The 21,257-nt window shown below is 41.6% G+C and overlaps 6 protein-coding genes across 9 annotated transcripts in view; 1 reads left to right on the top strand and 5 right to left on the bottom strand.

The window, feature by feature from the left end:
* The first annotated feature begins 159 nt into the window (after nucleotides 1-159).
* On the top strand, nucleotides 160-2,713 carry LOC143181428 (uncharacterized). Its single transcript, XM_076381811.1, has 8 exons — nucleotides 160-165; nucleotides 257-525; nucleotides 581-647; nucleotides 697-917; nucleotides 998-1,247; nucleotides 1,475-1,543; nucleotides 1,604-1,693; nucleotides 2,136-2,713. Exons 1-8 carry the CDS (start codon nucleotides 160-162, stop codon nucleotides 2,241-2,243), a joined length of 1,080 nt encoding a protein of 359 aa, XP_076237926.1. The 3' UTR covers nucleotides 2,244-2,713.
* Nucleotides 2,714-3,918: 1,205 nt separating this feature from the next.
* On the bottom strand, nucleotides 3,919-6,836 carry LOC143181547 (protein KRI1 homolog). Its single transcript, XM_076382004.1, has 7 exons — nucleotides 6,582-6,836; nucleotides 6,423-6,511; nucleotides 5,951-6,358; nucleotides 5,132-5,887; nucleotides 4,797-5,057; nucleotides 4,575-4,732; nucleotides 3,919-4,508 (listed from the first exon to the last, which is right to left on the bottom strand). Exons 1-7 carry the CDS (start codon nucleotides 6,691-6,693, stop codon nucleotides 3,971-3,973), a joined length of 2,322 nt encoding a protein of 773 aa, XP_076238119.1. The 5' UTR covers nucleotides 6,694-6,836; the 3' UTR covers nucleotides 3,919-3,970.
* A 350-nt stretch (nucleotides 6,837-7,186) lies between these two features.
* On the bottom strand, nucleotides 7,187-8,857 carry Kin17 (kin17 DNA and RNA binding protein). Of its 2 annotated transcripts, XM_076381894.1 has the most exons (3): nucleotides 8,671-8,857; nucleotides 8,133-8,557; nucleotides 7,187-8,042 (listed from the first exon to the last, which is right to left on the bottom strand). In XM_076381894.1, the coding sequence occupies exons 2-3, from the start codon at nucleotides 8,536-8,538 to the stop codon at nucleotides 7,267-7,269; spliced, it is 1,182 nt and encodes a 393-aa protein (XP_076238009.1). In that variant the 5' UTR covers nucleotides 8,539-8,557; nucleotides 8,671-8,857; the 3' UTR covers nucleotides 7,187-7,266. The 2 variants fall into 2 exon arrangements, with proteins under 2 accessions (XP_076238009.1, XP_076238008.1); XM_076381893.1 differs by having other exon boundaries at nucleotides 8,133-8,857.
* Nucleotides 8,858-11,007: 2,150 nt separating this feature from the next.
* LOC143181960 (spermatogenesis-defective protein 39 homolog) lies at nucleotides 11,008-13,151 on the bottom strand. Its single transcript, XM_076382717.1, has 9 exons — nucleotides 12,996-13,151; nucleotides 12,768-12,924; nucleotides 12,510-12,694; nucleotides 12,302-12,438; nucleotides 12,205-12,232; nucleotides 11,994-12,138; nucleotides 11,680-11,918; nucleotides 11,424-11,600; nucleotides 11,008-11,346 (listed from the first exon to the last, which is right to left on the bottom strand). The coding sequence occupies exons 1-9, from the start codon at nucleotides 13,068-13,070 to the stop codon at nucleotides 11,221-11,223; spliced, it is 1,269 nt and encodes a 422-aa protein (XP_076238832.1). The 5' UTR covers nucleotides 13,071-13,151; the 3' UTR covers nucleotides 11,008-11,220.
* A 3,346-nt stretch (nucleotides 13,152-16,497) lies between these two features.
* On the bottom strand, nucleotides 16,498-20,248 carry LOC143181957 (uncharacterized). Of its 3 annotated transcripts, none has more exons than XM_076382715.1 (2): nucleotides 16,856-20,248; nucleotides 16,498-16,762 (listed from the first exon to the last, which is right to left on the bottom strand). In XM_076382715.1, the coding sequence occupies exon 1, from the start codon at nucleotides 20,246-20,248 to the stop codon at nucleotides 17,411-17,413; it is 2,838 nt and encodes a 945-aa protein (XP_076238830.1). In that variant the 3' UTR covers nucleotides 16,498-16,762; nucleotides 16,856-17,410. The 3 variants fall into 3 exon arrangements, with proteins under 3 accessions (XP_076238830.1, XP_076238829.1, XP_076238828.1); XM_076382714.1 differs by having other exon boundaries at nucleotides 16,498-17,016; nucleotides 17,089-20,248; XM_076382713.1 differs by having other exon boundaries at nucleotides 16,498-17,226; nucleotides 17,303-20,248.
* Nucleotides 20,249-20,285: 37 nt separating this feature from the next.
* The window catches only part of Ptp36e (protein tyrosine phosphatase 36E), a 54,969-nt gene continuing 53,997 nt past the window's right edge, over nucleotides 20,286-21,257 (bottom strand). Inside the window, exons 13-14 of the mRNA XM_076382716.1 lie at nucleotides 20,673-21,017; nucleotides 20,286-20,425 (exon numbers count right to left, since the gene is read on the bottom strand). Of these exons, the coding sequence (XP_076238831.1) occupies nucleotides 20,345-20,425; nucleotides 20,673-21,017 (426 nt within the window). The 3' untranslated portion in view covers nucleotides 20,286-20,344. The remainder of the gene's footprint in view (nucleotides 20,426-20,672; nucleotides 21,018-21,257) is intronic.

The following is a 21,257-nucleotide window of genomic DNA, read 5'->3' as shown; positions in this document are numbered from 1 at the left end:
CCCAGACACATTTGATAAAAAGAATATATAACAAAAAGTGAAGCTGCCTTGTGTTGCAAATTCCTGAACTCTCACCAGACGACTGAAGATCTCTGTATACATTTATAAGAAGTTGAACCTGTAAAAAGTGATATACAAGATATAAAAAGTGAATCACAAATGGTGGTACCTAAAGAGTGAAATGAATGTCTATTTAGGTTTGAAAATTTGATAATTCTGTAAGTCCAGTTCCTGATTTTGTTCATTTCCCTCACAGGAGCTGAAAACAGTTATCGAGATGATAGAAAAGTGTGACCAAAGAATGGAGTACCTGGGATTACCCAGGTGCTACGATTCTCTGCATCGATTTCAACTCTCCATTATAGGAATCTGTATCGCCCACTTTATACTCTCGATAGTGTACACGTTATTTTTCGAAATGGTGGATACGCTATCGATATTAATGAAAATACTTTGCGTAATGACTTGGAACGTCCCGTGGCTGCTCGTCGAAGTCACCGACATTACCTTCTATGCCCTCCTTAGGTAAGAGGTCCAGCATTCTGGATTTTCATTCTTTTGTAGCTTGATTCTTTTATAGCCTGCAACTTTCTTTCTTGTTCACTCTAAAACTCTCATCTTCAAGAACCCTTTCCTCTCCCTACAATGTAAGAATTATTTCTAAGAAAACATCCCTTGGTCCATATTAAAAAAAAGCCTACTAAAATCTTGCATATCTCTTCCACCCCTGCAAGGCACATCTGTCTGAAGTTCCAACAGTTGAACAGCTTCCTCCAAGGCATGCTGAAGTCCCGCCAGTCGCCTCAAGACGAGGACCATTTAACGATCTTCGATTACGAGACGAAGAAATATTCTCAGCTGAAGAACGAAGGCCTTCGCGGCAACAGAGGCAACGCGAGCTTGATGAAAGCAGCAAAGTGAGATTCAGTGGTGAGGAATCACCCACCCATGTTCTGTGTAACGAGGACCTGCCTTGATCTGTGGACCAACTTTCCAGGCAAATCCACCTGGAGCTGATCAGAACAACCAGGCTGGCGAACGACGCCTATGGCCTGCAGATTCTCATCACGATATCTATCTCTTTCGTGCTCGTTATCTCCCTCCTCTTCACGTTCTATAAGACTATATGGCTCGATCTGACGATGAGCATATTCCTAAAAGAGGTTCTAAGTTTACTTATTTCGCTCTTCTACCTGATGTTGAAGATTGGCTCCTTGAACTTCAGCTGTCTGAAGATCATCTCCACTGTTAGTTGCATTCCTTTCGCTATAATAAATTAATATTCTTTCGAGTCTATATTTGGAAATATTTCCTTGAAATAATTGCTGTAATAAAAATTGGCTACTTGAAAGTTTGATTATTGTATATATTGCATGCAAACGCAGATAGTATTACGAGTTATGCTGAAAATAAATGCGTGAGGTAGTGGTGACTGGCTGTACTATTTTGCAATATCGTTCTTGTTGGTCCACAGGCGACGAGCACTGGAGATATTATCTGCGACCTCTACAAACCCTGGACCACCAAGGAGTTTCGCGCAGAGGTACTTGTTGAGTTCTTTAGGTGAAGGAATAGAATATTTCTAAGTATATCTTTGCTTCAGATTCGAGATTTTACTCTGCAGTTGGTGCAGAATCCCCTCGTATTAACAGCCTGTGGCTTCTGGAACATAGACCATAACTTTCTTCAGAGTGTAAGTTCATAAAGCTTTTTAATTGAAGTGGTGATTTGGAGGAGAGAATGAAAAGGAGATTGGAAAAATTAGTGTTGCTGTTGGTAAGGTAGATTTAGATAGAAAGATGAAAAAGAAGAAAAGAAGCAGTCTCTGAGGGGTTCAAGAAGGAATTCTTTAGTTTATAAAAGAAATTGTTAAGTTTGAAGAAAGAATTCTTGCGTTTCAAGAACCAATTCTTCATTTTTAATAAGAAAACATATTCAATAATTTTCTCCTCCAGTTCCTCACCCTTTTAGACTTACTCTCTCCTGAAAGCTGCATATCCAACTACATTTCCTCTCAATCACACAGAAAATGTCCCAGCAATGGCAAGCCTGGGTTTCTTACCCCTTTCCATTCTGTGACATTTACTGAACCAATCAAATCTCATCTTACTGACAAATCTGGCTTTTTGTTTCAGGTTGTGGGGACCATGACCACCTACCTGGTGATTCTGATGCAAGTTGGAGGTGAATCAAGAGCGCCTGATCAACGATGGAACGAGACAGCGACCTCTGCAACCCCTTAAAAAGATATTCAGACGTCTTACCATTCCACACGATCGTGTTTACCTGTCACACTACTCTGCACCACCTTCGAGGGAGATAATGACTGCGAATTAACGCTCCACGCTTCGCCCTGACAATTTTCCGCCAATTAGAACGTGGATAGGGATGATACCTCAATTACACCCCCCGTGTTGCGCCGTTCCAGATGGAGGCGTTAGCCCGTGAAATTCGGTAATCCTGAAACTCGATAGCCCTGTAATTCGGTGGAGGTACTTCTTCCTTTGAGTGGCCCCTCGCTGACCCTTCATTCGAGAAATAGTTAAATGGGATCTTAATAGAATCTTCACCTGCAATTTGGAGCACAGCATTCAGGAGAGCACTCTGGGAAGAAGTCTGCGAAGAAGAGATTGATTCACGAAGAATATTGCGTCCCTTCTTCTTTATCTTGTGAAAGATTTTTGTGATGTAATTTTTCTTGTGATTGTAAGATAAGGGCTATCCATGTAAAATAAGTTCAAGTAGTTTGTAAAATAATTCTTCTTGTATTCAAAAATACTAATGCTAATGGTTGTTCATGTGAAACTATTTTTTTGGAATACAAAAAGAATAATTCTAAGCGCAATCCATGTAAAATAATCTAAAATAGTTTGTAAAATAATTCCTTCTGGGTTCAGAAAAATAATACTAAGGTCTCCCCACGTGAAATAATTCTTCTATTATTCAGGAAAATACTCTAAGCTAAGGTACACCCATATGAAACAGTGTCTCTCGTGTTTTTTAAGAAATAATGCCATAGGATAGCCATGACACGCGTTTACAATGGGCGTAACATTAATTGGGAATTAAGGGTGCGAACGACGCTGGCCGTCAGGAGCCACCTGCTACAGCCAAGCATTTAGGGGGTAAGGGGAATTGATATATTGCACCCAGGGGAGCGGAGAGCGCTTTCGATGGGCGCATGCACCGTGCCATCCCTTAATCCTCTCCCCTCTCGTTAACTAAAATTCGTGAGAGACACCTTGGCTTTATTGTCGATTAAATTATTCCAGCCGCTGCGGCTGGGCTGACACTCGCCGACGCATGTGGAAAGATCTAGCCTTCGTTTGCAGATCTCTTAGGTCCGCGGAACTCTGCTTGGTTCTCAGCTGGAAAATAACTTGAGACTTCTCTGATTAAAAGAAGATGAACTTGAAACTTTGTTTCTCATTTTTTATTCTTAGATGCAGAAGGATCTGCAGTCCAGTTAGTAAAATATTCTGTGATTTTTGTTTCTCATCTTTTATTATTAAATATAGAAGGATCTGCAGTTCAGTTAGTAAAATATTCTGTGATTTTTGTTTCTCATCTTTTATTATTAAATGCAGGAGGATTTATAGACTAATTAGTAAAATATTTTGTGATTTTTCTTTCTCATTTTTGCTAAGAAGAGAATTATTGTATCTCAGTGAGCCCTGCTCCAAATGGTGGGACATGGAAGTGGTCGGTGGAAGCATATGGGCGGGATTAGAGACGATTTTAGAAGAGTAAACGCAAACAGACTGCCACGGTTCTAATAATCCGCAAACGTCGTTTATCATGTCGAGGTGGACTCGCCCCAAGACCACTCCTCCTCGAGGGCTTAGTTATTCGATCACCCTGCATGTTTATTGATACCAAATAGGGCGTGTAGTGAGTGATAGAAAAGAAAGACATGTCTGTGATTCAGAAGAATTTATTTTAATAACAAATATGTACAAATCTATGCTCATCATTGTTGTTTCTTCCCATACTTTAATTTATTTTTGAACTTCTTGGGATTGATGCCATACATCTTTAACCTCTCTGGGTTTAGGGAAGCAAAATCATTGCCTTCTTTCTTCGTATCGTTCCTCTTCAGTTTCTTGAACTGCTTCTGCTTCAGTTTTTCTTTTAACTTCAGCTTCTTCGGTTTCTCTGCAGCTTCTTCTGTGTGGGATTTAGTGGTTATAGAACTGAGGTCTTCAGTAATGCTATTAACTTTGCGTTTCTTCTTCGGTGGATGTTCTGACGTCTGCTGCTGCTCTTCAGGCTTTCGTTTCTCAATTTTGGGAGCATTTTTGGACTCCTTTGGCGTGTTATTTATATTATTTGCAATTTTCTTATCGTTAGTAATAGATTTCTCATTATTTGCAGACGCCTCGTGTTCGGTTCCAGCTTCCAATTTCTTCTTCTTCCGCCTGCGTTTCTTCTTCGCCTCTGTGGTCTCTGTACTAGTCGAGTTGCTCGCGTTCTCAGGTTTAGTCGACTCTTCCTCCTCCTCAGGGTTACTGGAAAAGAACACACTGTAAAATATATAACTTCTATTTGAGAATTTATATAGCTTCTCTTTTCACCTGTATAAACTCCTGAGCACATTCTTTTTCAGTGCTTCATTTCTAGCTTTCTGCTTATACATTCGAACGTCGTTTAACTCTGCGTGCTCTGGTTTATACTGCAGAGCCTTCTTTAGAGAACACCATTTGTTCAATTCCTTATCATCTGCCATTAGTATCTAAGAAGAAATTAAATTGTAAAAATTCTCTGTACATAATTATATGGAATTCTTTCAAACTAACCTCTTCTACACTCAAACCATAATCATTTGGCACAACTTTCCTGTACTTAAATCTGCAAGGTATATCCCCAATCATGTCCTCGTAATCTAAAGAGTAGTACTTGTCGAAATATTCCTCGTAAGACTTGTACTGTGCAGGATCGAACTTAGGCTTTTCTTTCGCTATCAGTTCAGCGAACTTCGTTTTTCTTCTGCGCTTTCTCTTCTTTGTTCCTTCTATTTCTTCCTGCGCACTTTTCAGGGGATCGTAATCTGCATCCATCTGAAACAAAAGTCTGTGAATCTGTGGTCGTTTAAGAATAAAAGGTATAAAATATTAGAAAACTGTTCTATTACATTAAAATTCGGATCCTCACAGTGAGGCATTCCAGATTCTTCTTCGCCATTTGCCTCGTAAGGTGCTTCTCCTGGATTATAACTGTCCCAGGTGTCTTCGATCTCTAGCTCCTCGTCGATGTCTGGAAACTCTGGCTTTACATCCTCTTCGCCACCCGCGTAGTAGTCGTCATTGAAAATTTCTGTCATTTTTCTGTCATATTCAGCGGGATCGAAGTCACCCTCCAGGTCCATGTCGTTGAATTGTATGTCCTCGTTGCCTGTAATCTCTTTCAGCTTCCCTATCTTCTCCTCAATCTCTTTCCTCTTTAGTGCCTTCAGCTGTTTCAGCTCCTCCTTCTTCTTCAGCTTCTCCTCCTCCTTTCTCTTCTTCACTTCAGCTCTTTTCTGTGCTCTGCGCGTGTCCTTCCTCCTCAGAGAGTTCTCCATGGTGCGTGGGTACCTTTTGATGAACTCCTGATCAGGTTCCTCGAACCTGAAATTATACTTGTGCTCGAACTCTTCCTGCTTCTCTATGTTCCTTTCGTCTTCTGATAAGTTCTCGTCGCTATCGTGCACGTGGGCGTCGTCTAAGGCTAGGCCTGAGTATTCTGTGTCTAAATACTTATTATTGAGTATGTAGTCTCTTAGAAACCTCTCATTCTCGTCCAAATTAGGATTAGACCAGAAATCGCGGAGGGGTTTCAGTTCTTCCTGCTCCTTTTCGTTTATATTTGACTCTTGCCCCTTCAGCCATTCCTTGTAGTCAGCCTCTTCCTGAGAAAATCGAAATGAAAATGTGTTCTGTAATGAATTACTTAGAATCTTCAAGCAGCTTACCTTTTCTTTCTCAATTTCAGACTTAGATTTAGGCTTCAACAAATCTGCATCCTCCTCCTCCTCATCATCTAATGCATTCTTGAAGCTCTCTTTTAATTGTTCTTGTTCCTGCACGTATGTAATGTTTTTAGACTCTTTTTTACTCTTTTTTAGATCACTCTCATCCTCACTGTCGCTATATTTTCCATCTCTTTCCACAATAATTTTCCTCTCATAGTCTCTCAAGAAGACAGCCTTCTCCTTCTTTGATTTCTCAGTTGTCTTCTGCTTCTTTTTCTCACTGAGCTCTTCTTGTGTTTTATTAGTCTCATCAAAGAATGTTACCTCCTGGTTATAAATCTTTGGATCCTTGTTTTTTAAGTAGGCCAGTGTCTTATAGAACTCTTTGTCAAACTGTTCAGTCAACTTCTGTAAAAGTATGTGTATTAAAAAATGATAAAGAAATTTATTAAATAGGATAGATGATACGTACAGATTCTTCTTCATCCTCAGAGGAGCCACTGGAATCAGAACCCTCATCTGATGATGCACTTTCACTGATATTTCCATACTTTGTTTTCACTGAAGTGCAAACATTTTCATTCAGGAAAATGATAAGAAACATACTTTTGAATTATTCTGCAATACTCACATTTATTCAGCTCTTCCTTCTGCCTCCAGGTGTCATAATTTTTAGCATAGTCTGTGTTTATCTTCAGCTCCTCATCCGAGTCAGAATTAGCTCCATTAAATAGAGTAGGCATAGTGTTAAACAATTATTTAACAATCATGTGCAAAGAGCTAAGTCTTATTTGAATTCCAGTAAATTTTTCCTAAGCAAAACATGAAACTATTATAGGTAGACACTATTTCTTTTCTAAGTAAGTCTTTAAGGCATAAAAAGCATTGAATTTCTCATTCTTTCCACAGTAATATTGAATCATAAAATGAACAGTATAGGTTATGTTCCTTCGATAGATTATAGGTTATATTTCTGGCTCCAGGGGTGTATCGAGCAACGTTCCCACGTGTCAATAACAAGTTAAGATAAAGCTAAAAGCCTAGCTCATTTAAATAAAATATTTCCGTGCAATTTTAATTATTTATAACTAGATTATTATTATATTCGACCTCCTTTGAAACTAATTTAGGTTATATTATATAGGAAATAGGAAATGTAAAGTAGTATAAGTCATTCAACATAAAAAATCAATTTATTTAAAGCGTGTTCACATAAAAAAAAGATACACTTTGCAGTTCATTGAACCATATTTTCTCATTTTATTGCATAAACATAGAAAATACACATGTACAATTCTGAGTTCTTAACAGAGCTCTTATGTTACATATTTACAGACTTGTTCATAGGGCAGCTTCTTTACAATTGTACCATCCTTCTTAAGTTCTATATCAATACTGTATTTCTCTACATGCACTTTATACACTATTCCCTTCATGCCCTTGTGCTTCCCCCAAAGAATCATCACCTCCTTCCCAATGGCAGGTATCACTGTCTCTAAATGCTCTTGATCTAACTTTACCACATGATTCTCCACTTCCTCAGGAGACCTCAGCTTTACTTTTCCCACAAAGTTGGAGCTCTCCACAGACTGGACTATTCCTTTAGCCTTGTAATACCTCTCCCCCAAGCTCTTTGTTATTATTTTCACCATTAGTCCCTCTCTGAGCCAGCCCTCTGTGTTTTTATCATCCTCATCAAGCTTAGACTTCTGTTTCTCTGCTGGTTTGCTTGAACTTGGTTCCTCATCTTCACTTAACACCTCAGATTTTATATCAGATATTGTGGAAAGTGATTCACCACTGGTGAAGCCTTTATCTTTGACCTTTTCTTGCTTTATCGGGTTAGGAAGCAGCTTTGGTTTCTTGTTTATCTTCATTTCAATGACCAGAGGTGTGTCAGTGTCAGGCCTGACTAGAGGCTCTTTAAAAGTCCCTGTCTCAGCAGTGCCTTCTTGCTGGCCCTTCTCTACCTGCTTCTCTATGAACTCCATCATTCTTTCCTCATCATCCTTGTCCATCTTCTGCTTCTTGGCTTTCTTTTCTTGGGCTGCCAGGGTTTCTGGGTCTCTGTCAATGTATGTTACATACCAGCCTAAAAGAATATTAATGAATAATGAGAATATTAATGTATTATCCTCCTCTGGAAGCCTGTGCTAATAATTTACTGCTGAAAGTGAGTTACCTTTTTCTGTTTCATCAACCACACATTTTCCAGTACGTCCAAGCCACTTGACAAAGGCTGTCAGTGTTAACCAAATAGTGGCATTCATGTGTATGTGTGTCCTGTCTGCAATGTACTCCTGGTAAACTCTGTTAGCAGGCACACGCCTCGTACCAAATTGTCTTTTTAATAAATTTAAGTAGCCCTGGGAGAACTCTCTAGAGAACTGGTCCATATAACGGCTGGCATTGTCAGCAAACAGGAGAAGCTGCCTGTGATGGGACTCTGACATTGTGTGACACTTGAATCCATTTTCGTCCCTGCACTGCTTCTGACACATCTGACAGTACCATCGTAACTTTTGCAATCCCTTTGCTTTGATCTTGTTTGCAATATACTTTGGTGTTCCTACTTCGTGTTTACCCATTGTTTAGGTCACTCCTCAGCTGAAAATTAATCTATAAGATTATAGGAACTTGTGGTCGATGATTAGTCTCTGCTAAATATTATCCTTCAGTTACAGGAAAGCTAGGTTAGGAATCAAACGAGCTAAGGTAACCTTTTTCTTCTTCCTTCGAGGTGTTTGTGTCACTTCCATTTAATTATAAGGACTATCTCGTCATTTTATATTTTGCAGGAATTTATAAAGGAGCTACTCTTCGTGAATCTTTAATCGTATGGACTCTGAAAGTATGTAAATATTATATTTTTTGTTCACGGGCATTGACTACATGCAATCTAGATGTGTACTACACTTCCTGTTCCCATAGAAACAGGATGCTATTGGTAGTTCTCTGATAGCATCCTGCATACAGTATTAGCACTGGGAACAAAAAGGGAACGCAGACCAGTCATTATGTAATGGTAATGTACAATAAAACTGTTTATAAATTTATCTAAAGTCTTCTCGTTACTCACCCATGTTACACCTACCTTTACTCCTCAGTGGTGATACCAGGTTTTCTGTCATGACCAATAATAGAGAGTACTCTATTACTACCTCTACTAGTAATACAGAGTACTCTAATACTACATCTACTAGTAGTAGAGAACTCTGTACTACCTCTATTAGTAATAGAGTACACTCTATTCCTCCAAACGGTCATGGTAGATGGCCTAACAACACTGGTCCACACTACAAAATAGTTTCCCAGCAAAGCGCCATGCTCGAAATCGCTGAGTACTTTAGTACTTTAGTAATTTAAGAAAGAATCGAGCAGTTGAAAATACCAGTGGCGCCATCTGGTGGTGCAATGAACGAACTAAATTCCGATGAAACCTTTTAGTTCCTACACCTTAATGCTAGATGGCGCCACTTGTCAATTCCAAAGAAATCTAGCACGCAAAATAACGGCGGAATAGACAAGTCGCGCCATCTATCGGAGAAACTTGGGACTAAAATTAAAAATTTTATTTTAGTTCGACCCCTTTCACCACTAGATGGCGCCACATATCAATTCCGAAAATGCTCCGCACGAAAATGGGAATTCACAAGTGGTGCCATCTAGCGCAGAAACTTGGAACTAAAAGAAGAAATTTTATTTTTAGTACATCCCTTTCACCGCTAGATGGCGCCACATGTCAATTCCGAAAATGCTCCGCACGAAAATGGGAATTCACAAGTGGTGCCATCTAGCGGTGAAAGTGATGAACTAAAAGAAGAAATTTTACTTTTAGTTCACCCCTTTCACCGCTAGATGGCGCCACATGTCAATTCCGAAAATGCTCCGCACGAAAATGGGAATTCCGAAAATGCTCCGCACGAAAATGGGAATTGACAAGTGGCGCCATCTAGTGGTGAAAGGGGTGAACTAAAAATAAAATTTCTTCTTTTAGTTGACCACTTTCACCGTTAGATGGCGCCACATGTCAATTCCCATTTTAGTGCGGAGCATTTTCGGAATTGACAAGTGGCGCCATCTAGCGGTGAGGGTAGTGAACTAAAAATAAAATTTTTCTTTTAGTTGACCACTTTCACCGCTAGATGGCGCCACTTGTCAATTCCCATTTTCGTGCGGAGCATTTTCGGAATTGACAAGTGGCGCCATCTAGTAGTGAAAGGGGTGAACTAAAAATAAATTTTCTAATTTTAGTTCCATGTTTCTCCGCTAGATGGCGCCACTTGTTAATTCCCATTTTCATGTGGAGCATTTTCGGAATTGACATGTGGCGCCATCTAGCGGCGAAAGGGGCGAAGTAAAAATAAAATTTCTAAATTTGGTTCACCACTTTCACCGCTAGATGGCACCACTTGTTAATTCCCATTTTCGCGAGGAGCATTTTCGGAATTGACATGTGGCGCCATCTAGCGGTGAGGGTAGTGAACTAAAAAAATAATTTCTTGTTTTGCTTTGAAGTTTTGCCGCTAGAGGGCGCCATTTGCTAACTGTTTTGGAGTGTTTAAGTTAGTAAATGTGATTTTTGGGTAAGAAAACTTGACTGGTTTGGCAAGAATTTTGCTTGTATTGTGCTTAGATGATATTTAGGGTAGTGTGTAGTTGTGTAAAATAGTGTGCAGTGGTGTGAAGTAGTGTGGGATGGAGTGATACAGTGTGGAGGAGTTTTGGCTGTTGTGTGGAGTGTTGTGGAGTAGTCTGAAGTAGTGTAGAGTAGTGTTATGTAGTGGAGAGGAGTGTTAGGTAGTGTGGAGTTGTGTATGAAGTAGTGTGGAACGATGTATAGTAGTGTAGAGCAGTGCGAGGTAGTGGGGGATAGTGTGAAATAGTATGAACTAGTGTGAAATAGTGTGAAATAGTGTGAAATAGTGTGAAATAGAGTGAAATAGTGTGAAATAGTGTGAAATAGTGTGAAATAGTGTGAAGTAATGTGAAGTAATGTAGTGTAGTATAGCCTATGCAGCTTAAGAATCTTAAAAAAGCAATAAATAAACACTAAATACAAGATATAATAACATGAGGTGACCTTTATTACTTATAGACAATACGTACATACTGCCAGATCATCAAATAACCTTATAAATAAATAAAAAAAAGCATAATTTATTGTTTTTATTTACATTTTATTATATAATAATATTACTTGCAGCTTGTGGAATGACTTCTCCTCTTTGTCGAAGTCTTTTGAACGTCAACTGGGTCGCAACTTGTTCCTAATTCTTCCATTTGACAGACTGCAAACGCAGCGCACTTTCTGCATAGAAGTATTCCTCTGACTGCAGCTGCAACTTTGTTTTGTATTCCATTAATGCGGCGCGGTCTGCTTGTTGCACAAGAATCTATGAAAAAGTATAAGACACATACATAAATTAAACAATCTACAACTTCTTTGAAATAAACAGCTGATAATACTCACGTCGATCGCTATCCTGAAGCAATGCATCTTCTTCGCCAGTTCCAGGCGTCTTTCCACATTATCGACATACTTTAAATACTTCTCTAAAACATCAGCAGCTGCTTTATTCTTGTGCAGTATTTTCAGCACGTCTTCAACAGGCAAATACGTTTGCAACTTCTTGCTTCCCAGCCAGTCCTAAGAATAGAGAGTATTAAAAGTCAGTGTTATTGCACAAGAGTGTCTAGCATACATTTAAATAAGCATTTTATGCAACCTTTGTTAATAATAATTTATCGACGTTGTCCCAATCGCCAGCTGATGCTCGAACTTCTAGCGCAACTTTCTGATACTGTCTGGGAGATATATCATGCAGTTGACAGAGGATCGTAGGAGACATTAATGTACCTTCTGATACGTTCTGGCTCTTACAAGTATGCCGCAAGCAATCGAGAACAGAGGAATTTAATTCCACCTCTTCGTTGCCATCCAGTTTCTTTACTGCCATTTGCCACTCTAATGATAGTAATGATATATCTTTATGTAATAGATGATTGAGATGCTCAAGTATTAAGGGAGAAGAGAATTTACCTAATAATTTGATGTAGGATTGAACAAACGAAGCTTCTTTGCAATCAGTAAGCGTCGAAAATTGGGTTTTATAAGCGTTTCGGAGTTTTTGCAACAGCCTGTCCGGGTCTCGAGTATTTTTTATAACAATGTGCAGTGTTTTCATCTGCAAGGAGAATAGAAGAACAGTTTTTTGAAGAATTTTAGTCAATTATCACCCAAGAAGACTTACAGCAGCATCCATTGACTGTCCCAGCATCCTATAAAAGTTACACATTCATTCAGAAATAAAAAATATATTTCATACAGGAATGCTTAGAGACACGTACGTTAAAATATCTGTAATTTCATTCAGCTGCAGTCTTGTAGAAAGGTATCTTATGTATACATTCACAGCATCCGGTCTCTCTGCAAGGATTCTCTGGACTAAGGATCTTTTAAGAGTTTTTGTGAGAAATAAAATAATCTGGAATGATATTTCTCCAATGAATGATCCCAAACTTAATAGAAATATCTCAGAAAATTGTAAGAACATACTAATAGAATAGCATTTCCATCTCCACTTATTATAGCAGCATCCAATAAAGCAGTCTTACTATTAAGTGACTTATATTGCTCCAATGAATACGGTTGGCCAAGTAAAATTTTCCTGAGTGTTATATCCGGTTGTACAGCAGCTGTCTCTAACTGAACACTATGTTGCAACTTATTTGTTGCTAAAACTATAAAAACCAAAACATTCTTTTGAGGAAATGCAAGAAGCTACTTGATTTTTATATAAATTTAATGACATACTGCAAGAAAGTGTCTTCTCTGATATAACAGAGAGCATGGGTTTGAACAGCTGGTAATCCTCAGTAGCCTTTAAAGGCCCCTCTGCTATGGAGCTGCTTGAAATACCAGCCCAGAGCTTATCAGTATCAGTCTTTGATACACCAAACAATTGGTCCACCTAAAATGTTCATTATATGTTAGTAAAATAAAATAACATAAACAGAAAACAGTAATGAAATGCTATTAAACCTCATTATTCTCAAAGCAGAAGGACCTCTTTTCACTACTGTACCAGAAATCCTCATCATCTTTGGAAGAGCTCATATTTACAGTGCTAGTTAAATTACTGATTGATAAATCTATTAATCACAGGATGGGTTTTATCTAGTCGACTGTTTGTTTTGATCTGACCAGCTTTCATTCGCCTCTGCAGATGGAAAGGGCCAGAAACGACCTCTGCAGGGTATGGGAGCAACCACTGACATGATTTCAATTTGAATTTCTGATGGTAAGGATGCAGCAAAGAGGAAGCCAGAAATGATTCGAGATAGAAGATTCTGGAGAAGGGAGAACAGAGAAGATATGAAGAAGAGATTGTCTGATACAACTTCGTGCCACTTTTGTTTTAATGAATTACTGAAATAATTCTGGGAGAGAATGAGGGGTAAATTGGCGATTCTAATACAACATACGATCTATTTTATTATTTACAACAACGTACCAATGTTACACAAACATGTACCACATCTTGTCTTATTTTTAAATCACTGATCACACAATTTACAAAACGTTGCTCATTCGCTCGCCACAAATGGACTGCATATAGAACTCGTTCTCAACGTACACGGAATTTTGTGCTCCAAAGAGGACGAAAGAAATAATTCAACTATTAAACCTCGTCGAAATAAGTTATCGAGTAAGCACTCTATCGCGCCTTCCAGAAACTTATACAGAATGTTTCAATAATACATATTCGATTGTTCTCTCACTGCATAGTTCGTTACAATTTTTTGTTTCCCTAAAAAATCCTCAGGAGTACACGGAACTGTTCGATATAGAAGAACCTTGTACTTTCCTTCGAAGTAATTAAGCCCAATAAACTCGAGTCCAAGTTCGCAACGATATAAAACATCCGATCGATTGTAAAACTGTTTAAAACCCTCTTAAACGCGAAGTATACCCCTTGGACAACATGTAAACCTCCTAAATATGGATCGTAAACTCTCGGAATAAAGTTCTAAAACATCGTGCGCAACTATAACGAATGGACGTTAGGGGTCGATCGTCGGCCACTAAAATCTCGCCTGCGAGAAATAAATACATTTTAAAATCACGAATACAAAAGACTCATCCTACCCGCGACTCTTCGATCCACGATCTCATCTGCGTTCTATGCTTCCAGAAGATTCCTAGACTGCGGGTGTTTACTCCAATTCTCATTTCCATAAGCACAGGAACCCAGAGAAGCTGAGACTGCTGAATACTGTATACATTATATAATACAGTGCATACAGCTTCAGAAATATTAGCAATTTTAGCTGAGTTTTGGACTGCAGCCACAGTGTATAGAGCTTCAGCAGGATCCTTTCCAGATATTCTGAAGGATATTTAAGTTCTCATATTTTGTACATTTGCCTGTGTACTACTGTGCAGAGCTGGGAAAGTAGCACCTGAGTCACATGTTGACGCAGTATTTTTTCTTATATAGGAGGTACATGAAGTCCACAGTAATCATACAGATCCTCATTTTCCCCAGATGCAACCTTCCAGCTCTGTATACTAAGTGGATTCTCTATCTCTTCGCATACTGAAATGTTTCATAAATGCATAAAGACCCGCAGTCTATTTACAGTAATATTCGCGAAGCAATCTTATCACTGTTGCGGATGGACAGCCGATGAGGTGGACGGATGGCTGCCAGATGGTTCCTTTAACTTTTCTATTTGGCTTTTAGGTTAAGAACGAGTCTGGACGATTTCTATCTGCGAATTAGAACGCGAACCCTGCCTCACCAGAAGTTTTGATTGCACTCTACTGACCGAGAACGCTTTTTCCATGAGGCATTCTATCAGTGGACATCAATTGTTCCCAGAAATGTTTCTGAATCATGTAGATCCATTTTGTAGCCTTAGGATACACCTACTATCACTTAGAATTCAGTAAGAAGGATTGAAAAAGGGAGATTCGATAGCAAAAATAAAAAAAAGAGAGACTTTAGTTACAGTAATCTTGAAAGCAAGGTGGGAAGAGAACAACCAGTGTCCACGATAGATCCTCCTTGAATAAATACTATATTTTCTTTCACGCAAGTCCTCGAGGACTCGTAGTCGGTCAGCGTGTCCATAAAATTACACATAAATATTATCTATTCATATATAAGAATGTATACACGTAATTTTCGCACGTCTCTCCTGTGTAATGGACAAGTCATGTGCGTGGGCGACACACACAGTAACTCACACGCACGCAGTGTTCTGGAAGATCTATGGCACCTTGGATCAGGGGTTCCTTTTTCTTCGTTACGTGACACAGTGTACTATAGATCTCAGAAACTCTATACAGGGTGTTCAAAACGCTGGCGGTTAAATTTGTGCAGTGCCCTAAATGGCGAAGTTCTTATTATTCCAAAGGCCTCAATCTGAGTTCCAGAGTCAGAGAGTATTATAAATCTATTAGTTTTCTGTGTAACTTAACACGCTTTGGCCGTGTGGCCCAGATACACACTGTAAAATTTTCTGTAAATTTTGGATCCAGCAAATTTGACGCGATATTTGAACGCCCCTGTATAAATCGCAACAAAAGTAACTGTAACATACAATAAATCGTATCTTTTTTGGCACATTTCGTCAACTATAGGATTCGTATTAAGTACACTCGCATACTTATATCGTATGTATAAAGATATATACGTACATTATACATACCAACTCGTTTTAGTCTCTAATATTCAGAATACAAATATTCCCATTCGGTTAACGATGCAATATGTACTTTATATATACACATTTATTTTTACTTTCCGTATTTATACCATAAAGTACGTTGCCGATCCTATCTACCTCTAGAAAATTATAAGAGGAACGTAACAATCTGTTATCTTTAATATTTGTATATATATACTATGTACGTTCTGTGTCATTAAAACGTCACGCGCTTCGCCGAACAGGGAATAGGCTTGGCAAGCGTGGGAGTTGCACTCTCGTGAGCTTCGAGCATCCTTCAGAATAAAATCGACGGTGCCAGGACGAAAATTCGAGTCAGAAAACTGAGCAGAGGCCTCAGGGCCTCCAGGTTTGGCGCAGGGAGTCGCGCAGGTAGTAAGAAGAGTAAAAATGCATTCAGAGCTGATCTGTAGATCGCCTAGGTGGTCTCGAAAGCTTCAAGAACTCACGACAACCCTCGAAGCCTGGCTGCCATTGGTGTCGAGAGCGCAACTCCGTGGACCCATTCAGAAAATCCGGCCCGCAGTCGGAATTTTTTTTTTTTTTTTAATAATTTATCTTTGATAGGATTCTTCTTTGTTCTTTGTTTTCTTATTTCGTTTAAATAAATATATCCACGAACAAGGCACTCGCCCGACGGAGAAGCCACATTGGTCGCCACTGGGATGGTCTTCGACGACCAGCGGACTTCGACGAATCGCCGTCGAGCTTCTTCGAGCCGTTTCCTATCGCGAAACGTCGTTAAAAATATGGTCGGGATACGTTTTAGAATATACCTGTAAGTGTAACGCGCGTCGAGCTTCGAGTGGAGGCAGATATTCCGAGAGGAATCTTATGCTTTCATACTTTTAGGAATTCTCGAGTGGCTTTATCAGGTGAAGTGACTTGGCACTCCATTCGATTGCTCAGGTATCCCCAAGAACAACCTGAAAATGCTAATTGCCGTTTTTGTTCTCCTGGAAATCGAAGGCAAAGGCGTGGCTGACCTGGTCTGACTCAATTTTCTTAATGTCTACGCGCAGAAAGGCGCGGCCCGATCGTTAAAAGGAAATGAAACTGTCTACATTTACGAATCTGCAAATTAAAATTCAGAATTATGGAACTTTGTTGAGACAAGATCTAGGAACTTTTTAAGATCATAAAAAAGATAGGTTATGGACTCTGTACCTGAGAGCAACACCCCTAAGTTCATTTCTCTAAAAACTATACTGTCTTCTTCTCATTTTATTAAAATAACAGGAATTTATTTATCCTATGTTCTAGATAAAACCAGTGAAGAGTATGATTTGCTTGAAATATAATAGTGATCACAATTGTACCCTGCTATCCTGAAAAATAATAAGAAAGAGCTTAGAAAAGAGGTTAGGCTATCAGGTCCAGAGGGGCTGATGAACAAATACCTTTCTAACTGAGGAACACAATGCTCTGGGCTAACCTCTGCCCTTTGGCTTTAACTCTAACCTACATTCTAAACAAAACCAGTAGACAGTATTGAATTACTTGAAATGTAATAGTAATCACAGTTCTTTCCTGCTCTTCTGAAAAATAATAAGAAAGAATTGAATAATGAGGTTAGGCTCTCAGGCCCAGAATGATTGATGAAGGACCTAATACCTTTCTAACCGAGAGACCTAATTCTTTGAGCTAGCCTTTGCCCTTCGACTTTCAGAACCGAGCTACCATCGTCGCAGAGTGTTTCGCCCAGGGGCAGGTCGGCGTGCGTTATAAAGGGAAGCACTTGGTCCGTTTCTGCACCACGGTAGATCGGCAGTCGACCTTAGAACCCAGGGTGAAACTCTCCGGTTTGACAGCGTCTTCAACAGAGATCTTCCCGAGTCGCTTCTTCACTCGAAACGGCGTTGATCTTGGGGATATGATCTCGTAGAGATCGTTGGTCCTCCCTAAGACCTGGACCCTGCCCTTGGGGCTGCTCACTCTCTGGTCAATGGGGATGGCGATGTCGACCTCTGCACAGTGATTCTGATTCATCTTCCTTGGAATATCCCTCTCCGAGCTGCACTCTTTCTCGTCGATCTCCTCGGAGGGACTGTTGAACACGTCTGACGAGTAGCTCTTGGAGTCGCAGATGAGGGCTAGGTCCTCTGAGGGTATGTTCCTAGCAGAGGCTAGGGAAATGGCTCTGGCCTCTGGTTTCTGAGGCTTCTCCTCGTCAGCGTAGTCTAAAGACAGACACTTCTTCTCGAACAGAGCTGGCCCAGGCGTCCTCCTCTCCTCCTCCTTTTCTTCCTTTTCATGCGACACTCCCTCCTCCGTTTTCTCCAGCGAGTTCATCACTCGAGACGGACGGCGAATGCTGTTCTCTCGCTCGACAGAAAGACAGAATTCCTTATCAGTTAGTAGGATACGCTTCGGCTGGCGAGCGGGCTTCTTGTCCAGCTCGAGGTCCTTCTCCCAGGATGGAGCCTTCAGGAGACTCTTGACCTTCCGCAGCTCTGTTAAGAGGTCCATGGTCTCTTGGGAAGGCTCCTGGAAGATTCTGCGCTTGGGCCGCCTTAAGGACGCGTTGGAGTCAAACTCCTGGTCGCTGGCGTGATCGATCCCCTGTTGCTTCTTGAGCACTGACCTCACGGTGCCTCCTCTTGGTTCCCCCTTTTCCTCGTTATTCCTCTCCACAGGCCCCCCTTCTCTAGTCCCCTCTGCTTCAAGCTTCGTCGAAGCTTCTGCCTTCGTTTTGGAGCCTGCATCCCCAGCATCCGCCATAGTGTTAGTCTTGAATCGCTCTTGCCTGGCGATGATGCTCTGCATGTTGCCACGAGTCCTCCTCTTGAAGTCAGCATACGTCTCCATGGGTATTTCATGGGACTTGAACTTATCCTGCAGCTGCTTGAAGGTCTCCTTACTGTACTCTGGGCTGCCATAGGCTAGGTAGTCCTCAGACACCGCCTCCCTGGTTTTCTCGACTTGATCCTTGCCCTGGTAGCCATACACAGCGAAGGAACGATCCTTGGAGAGAAGATTGTCTGAGGAAATGCCTCGTTTCTCGAACTGTGCTTGCCTGCTCGGTTTACCTCCCTCTTCCTCTTCCTTTCCATTTCTCTCCAGTATGTCTTCATAAGTTTGCCTCCTGGTTTTCAATGGAGAGTAGACGTTCTTGCCATCAGATCGCGATTCTTCTGGATGGTCAGTTGAAACGTCAGAAATGGGACGCTTCGTGGGCGAATTGGGCACACTGTCATCGCTACGGCCTTCGTTGGAGCTCTGCAGAATCCTCCTCTGACTGGGGGTCCTTGGCGTTGTCAGATCCTTCCTCAAGAACCACCTCTTCTTCGGCGAGCTGCTCCAGCTGTTAGGCTCCTTGTCCGAGCCGAAACTGGTGTTGAAACAGATGATTTCCTCGCTAGTCGTCACGCGACACTTTAGCAACTCAGCGCCATTCGCAGCTTGCTCCTTTGGAGCCTCCTTCGAAGCTTCTTCAGAGATATCCAGAGGCAGAGAACTGGGTCCAGAGTCCAAGACGTCATCCAAAGACGTTCCTCGAAAGGGATCCCGATTGTCCTTCGGCTGGACAGTGGACTCCAGGTCTTCAGTCTCAAAAGAGTACATCTTCAACAGAGTTCCTTTACCCGAGCGTCTCCTGTCAGCGCCAAACCTATTATCAGTCACCACAGTCTTCTGCGTTTTGTTCTTCGTCTCTTCTTTAATCTCTGGACTCTTCCTCCCTTCCTTAAGCGCCTCGTTCTTGCTCTTCTCAGCAGCCTTCTTTTCGTACCTAGGAATATCAAAGATGAACTTATCCAGAGTCTTCGAGGACCCAATCTTCTCCAAGAAAGGCCTCTCGACAGCCTTGCTAGGCCCGATCTTCTCCAAGTACGGCTTCCCAATAATCTTAGGCGCGATCTTCGCCAGGAATGGCTTATCCTCCGTCTTGGATATCCCAATCTTCTTCAAGAAGGGTCGCTTCTTGTCCTTGTCCTGGGGCCTCGCGTTCTCCACCGACTTGTCGCTCAGCCGATCGCTGCTGAAGTTAGAGGAGTTATCGCTGCTCTTCGATCTCGCTCTCTTGTTCCTCGGGTGAGGTGTCAGCGGTGTCCTCGGCGTTCTCGGCGTGAGGGACTGGCTAGGTTCCTTATTCGGGCAGGTCTCGTCCAGCAAGGCTATGGCGTCTCTAAGGTCCATGTAGGCCTTCCTGGGAGTGGCGCTCTCCACGCTGCTGTTCTTCGTGGACATGATGTCTGGCCTGCTGATCACTTCCGCGTCGGGAGGGTGCGAGGAGGAGGGATACGAGCTTCCGCCAGGACCCGCGGAAGGCAGAGGACCCGCCAGGAACTGGTCCTCGAGGTACCAAGGCGTCACGCCGAGGTCTTCTGGCCTGGCCGCTGTGCTGTGCGTCGAGAGCATCACGTTCTTGCTGATCGCCCCTTTGCTGGACTGTTGGTCCGTTAGAATGGCACTGGAGGACGTCGTCCCAGAGACGGTGGCCACCTCGCTCGACGCGCTGCTGATCGGCGTCTGCCTGCGGTAGCTCGTGCACGTGGCGAAGTAGGGCAGGACTGGCCTCGCTGTCTCCACGATGACGCGGCCCTGGGCACAGGGCACCATTGGCTCGCCGTCTGCTGGCGCCTCTTCAGGCGTCAGAGGCAGCGCCGCTCCTCGACCGAACTCGATGAACCACAGCTCGTCCCTCAACTCGCTTTCTCACTTCTTCTCGTTCATGTCCTTGTTCAGGTAGTGGAGCACGTAGTGCAGCACCAGGTCGTAGCAGTACTTGTACTCCGTCTGGGAAGAGAGTTAAATGAAATGAGACTCCTATTTCCCTACTGCCTCAATTTTAACCTAAATTAGGGCTACTTTAAACTGTCTGTTTACTTTAGACTACTAGTCTAGTATGAATCCCAGCTAGCTTGCCATCGACTATATAGTCTGAAGCAGCCCTAATTCCTCAGAAAGTAATATCCCAGAGTGGTAAAGCATTTAATTACTCTTCTGAAGTACTCTCCAACTTCCTCTATTAAATATTGCGTACCATGTTCTCCACAAGCTGAGGCCTGTGCCTGCGCACGGTTTTGACCGCCTGGAAGATGTCCACCTCGCCGTGCTGGATCACCTGCTCTATGCAGGCGTTGGCAGCGCAGTAGACACCGCAACGACTCCTGCCATCGGGAGAGACCACAGCGACTGGGCCATAATCCGTCCGCTGTCTCCATCTCTCTACCATGTTCATTAGTTCCACCAGGCTATTGGTCGACGTTGGAACTTTGTGACCCATCGGCCAGCAAGTTAACTGGAACAGCTGAACGGTTTTGGGGGGAGCCTTCACTCCTGCCATGAGCTCGGTCAGGGAGACGATCTTCTTGTTTATCCTGAAGATCTGCAATAAGGATGAAATTATCTCATTAAAGTGAGGATAGAGAGTAGGTTCTTCTTAACACTAAAACTACCAGAGGAGTCTTTGGAAGTTCTAGAAGATGAGGATTGATGAAAGTTTTAGGGTTTTCCTCCATTAATGTTTAATAAAACTAAGAAAGTCTCTCAATGAACATTATTTCTCTGATTTATGGACCTTCCCAGAGATCTCTAACCTTGGCACTTCGATAAATAGGGACACACA

This window comes from Calliopsis andreniformis, chromosome 7 (assembly GCF_051401765.1).
Source record: "Calliopsis andreniformis isolate RMS-2024a chromosome 7, iyCalAndr_principal, whole genome shotgun sequence".
NCBI classification, from domain to species: domain Eukaryota; kingdom Metazoa; phylum Arthropoda; class Insecta; order Hymenoptera; family Andrenidae; genus Calliopsis; species Calliopsis andreniformis.
This window is presented reverse-complemented; position numbering and strand designations above follow the sequence as displayed.

Coding starts and splice junctions, on each gene's coding strand:
- LOC143181428 (XM_076381811.1), top strand. Junction 526..580: donor ACCTTCTATGCCCTCCTTAG/GTAAGAGGTCCA, acceptor ATTCTTTTATAG/CCTGCAACTTTCTTTCTTGT. Junction 1,544..1,603: donor CCAAGGAGTTTCGCGCAGAG/GTACTTGTTGAG, acceptor TCTTTGCTTCAG/ATTCGAGATTTTACTCTGCA.
- Kin17 (XM_076381893.1), bottom strand. CDS start 8,538: ATGGGTAAACACGAAGTAGGAACACCAAAGTATATTGCAAACAAGATC. Junction 8,043..8,132: donor GGTTGATGAAACAGAAAAAG/GTAACTCACTTT, acceptor ATATTCTTTTAG/GCTGGTATGTAACATACATT.
- LOC143181960 (XM_076382717.1), bottom strand. CDS start 13,070: ATGAGCTCTTCCAAAGATGATGAGGATTTCTGGTACAGTAGTGAAAAG. Junction 12,695..12,767: donor AGAGAAGACACTTTCTTGCA/GTATGTCATTAA, acceptor TGGTTTTTATAG/TTTTAGCAACAAATAAGTTG. Junction 12,233..12,301: donor GAAATTACAGATATTTTAAC/GTACGTGTCTCT, acceptor TAACTTTTATAG/GATGCTGGGACAGTCAATGG.
- LOC143181957 (XM_076382715.1), bottom strand. CDS start 20,248: ATGGTGCCCTGTGCCCAGGGCCGCGTCATCGTGGAGACAGCGAGGCCA.
- LOC143181547 (XM_076382004.1), bottom strand. CDS start 6,693: ATGCCTACTCTATTTAATGGAGCTAATTCTGACTCGGATGAGGAGCTG. Junction 5,058..5,131: donor GTGAGGATCCGAATTTTAAT/GTAATAGAACAG, acceptor CTTTTGTTTCAG/ATGGATGCAGATTACGATCC. Junction 4,509..4,574: donor GTGCTCAGGAGTTTATACAG/GTGAAAAGAGAA, acceptor GTTCTTTTCCAG/TAACCCTGAGGAGGAGGAAG.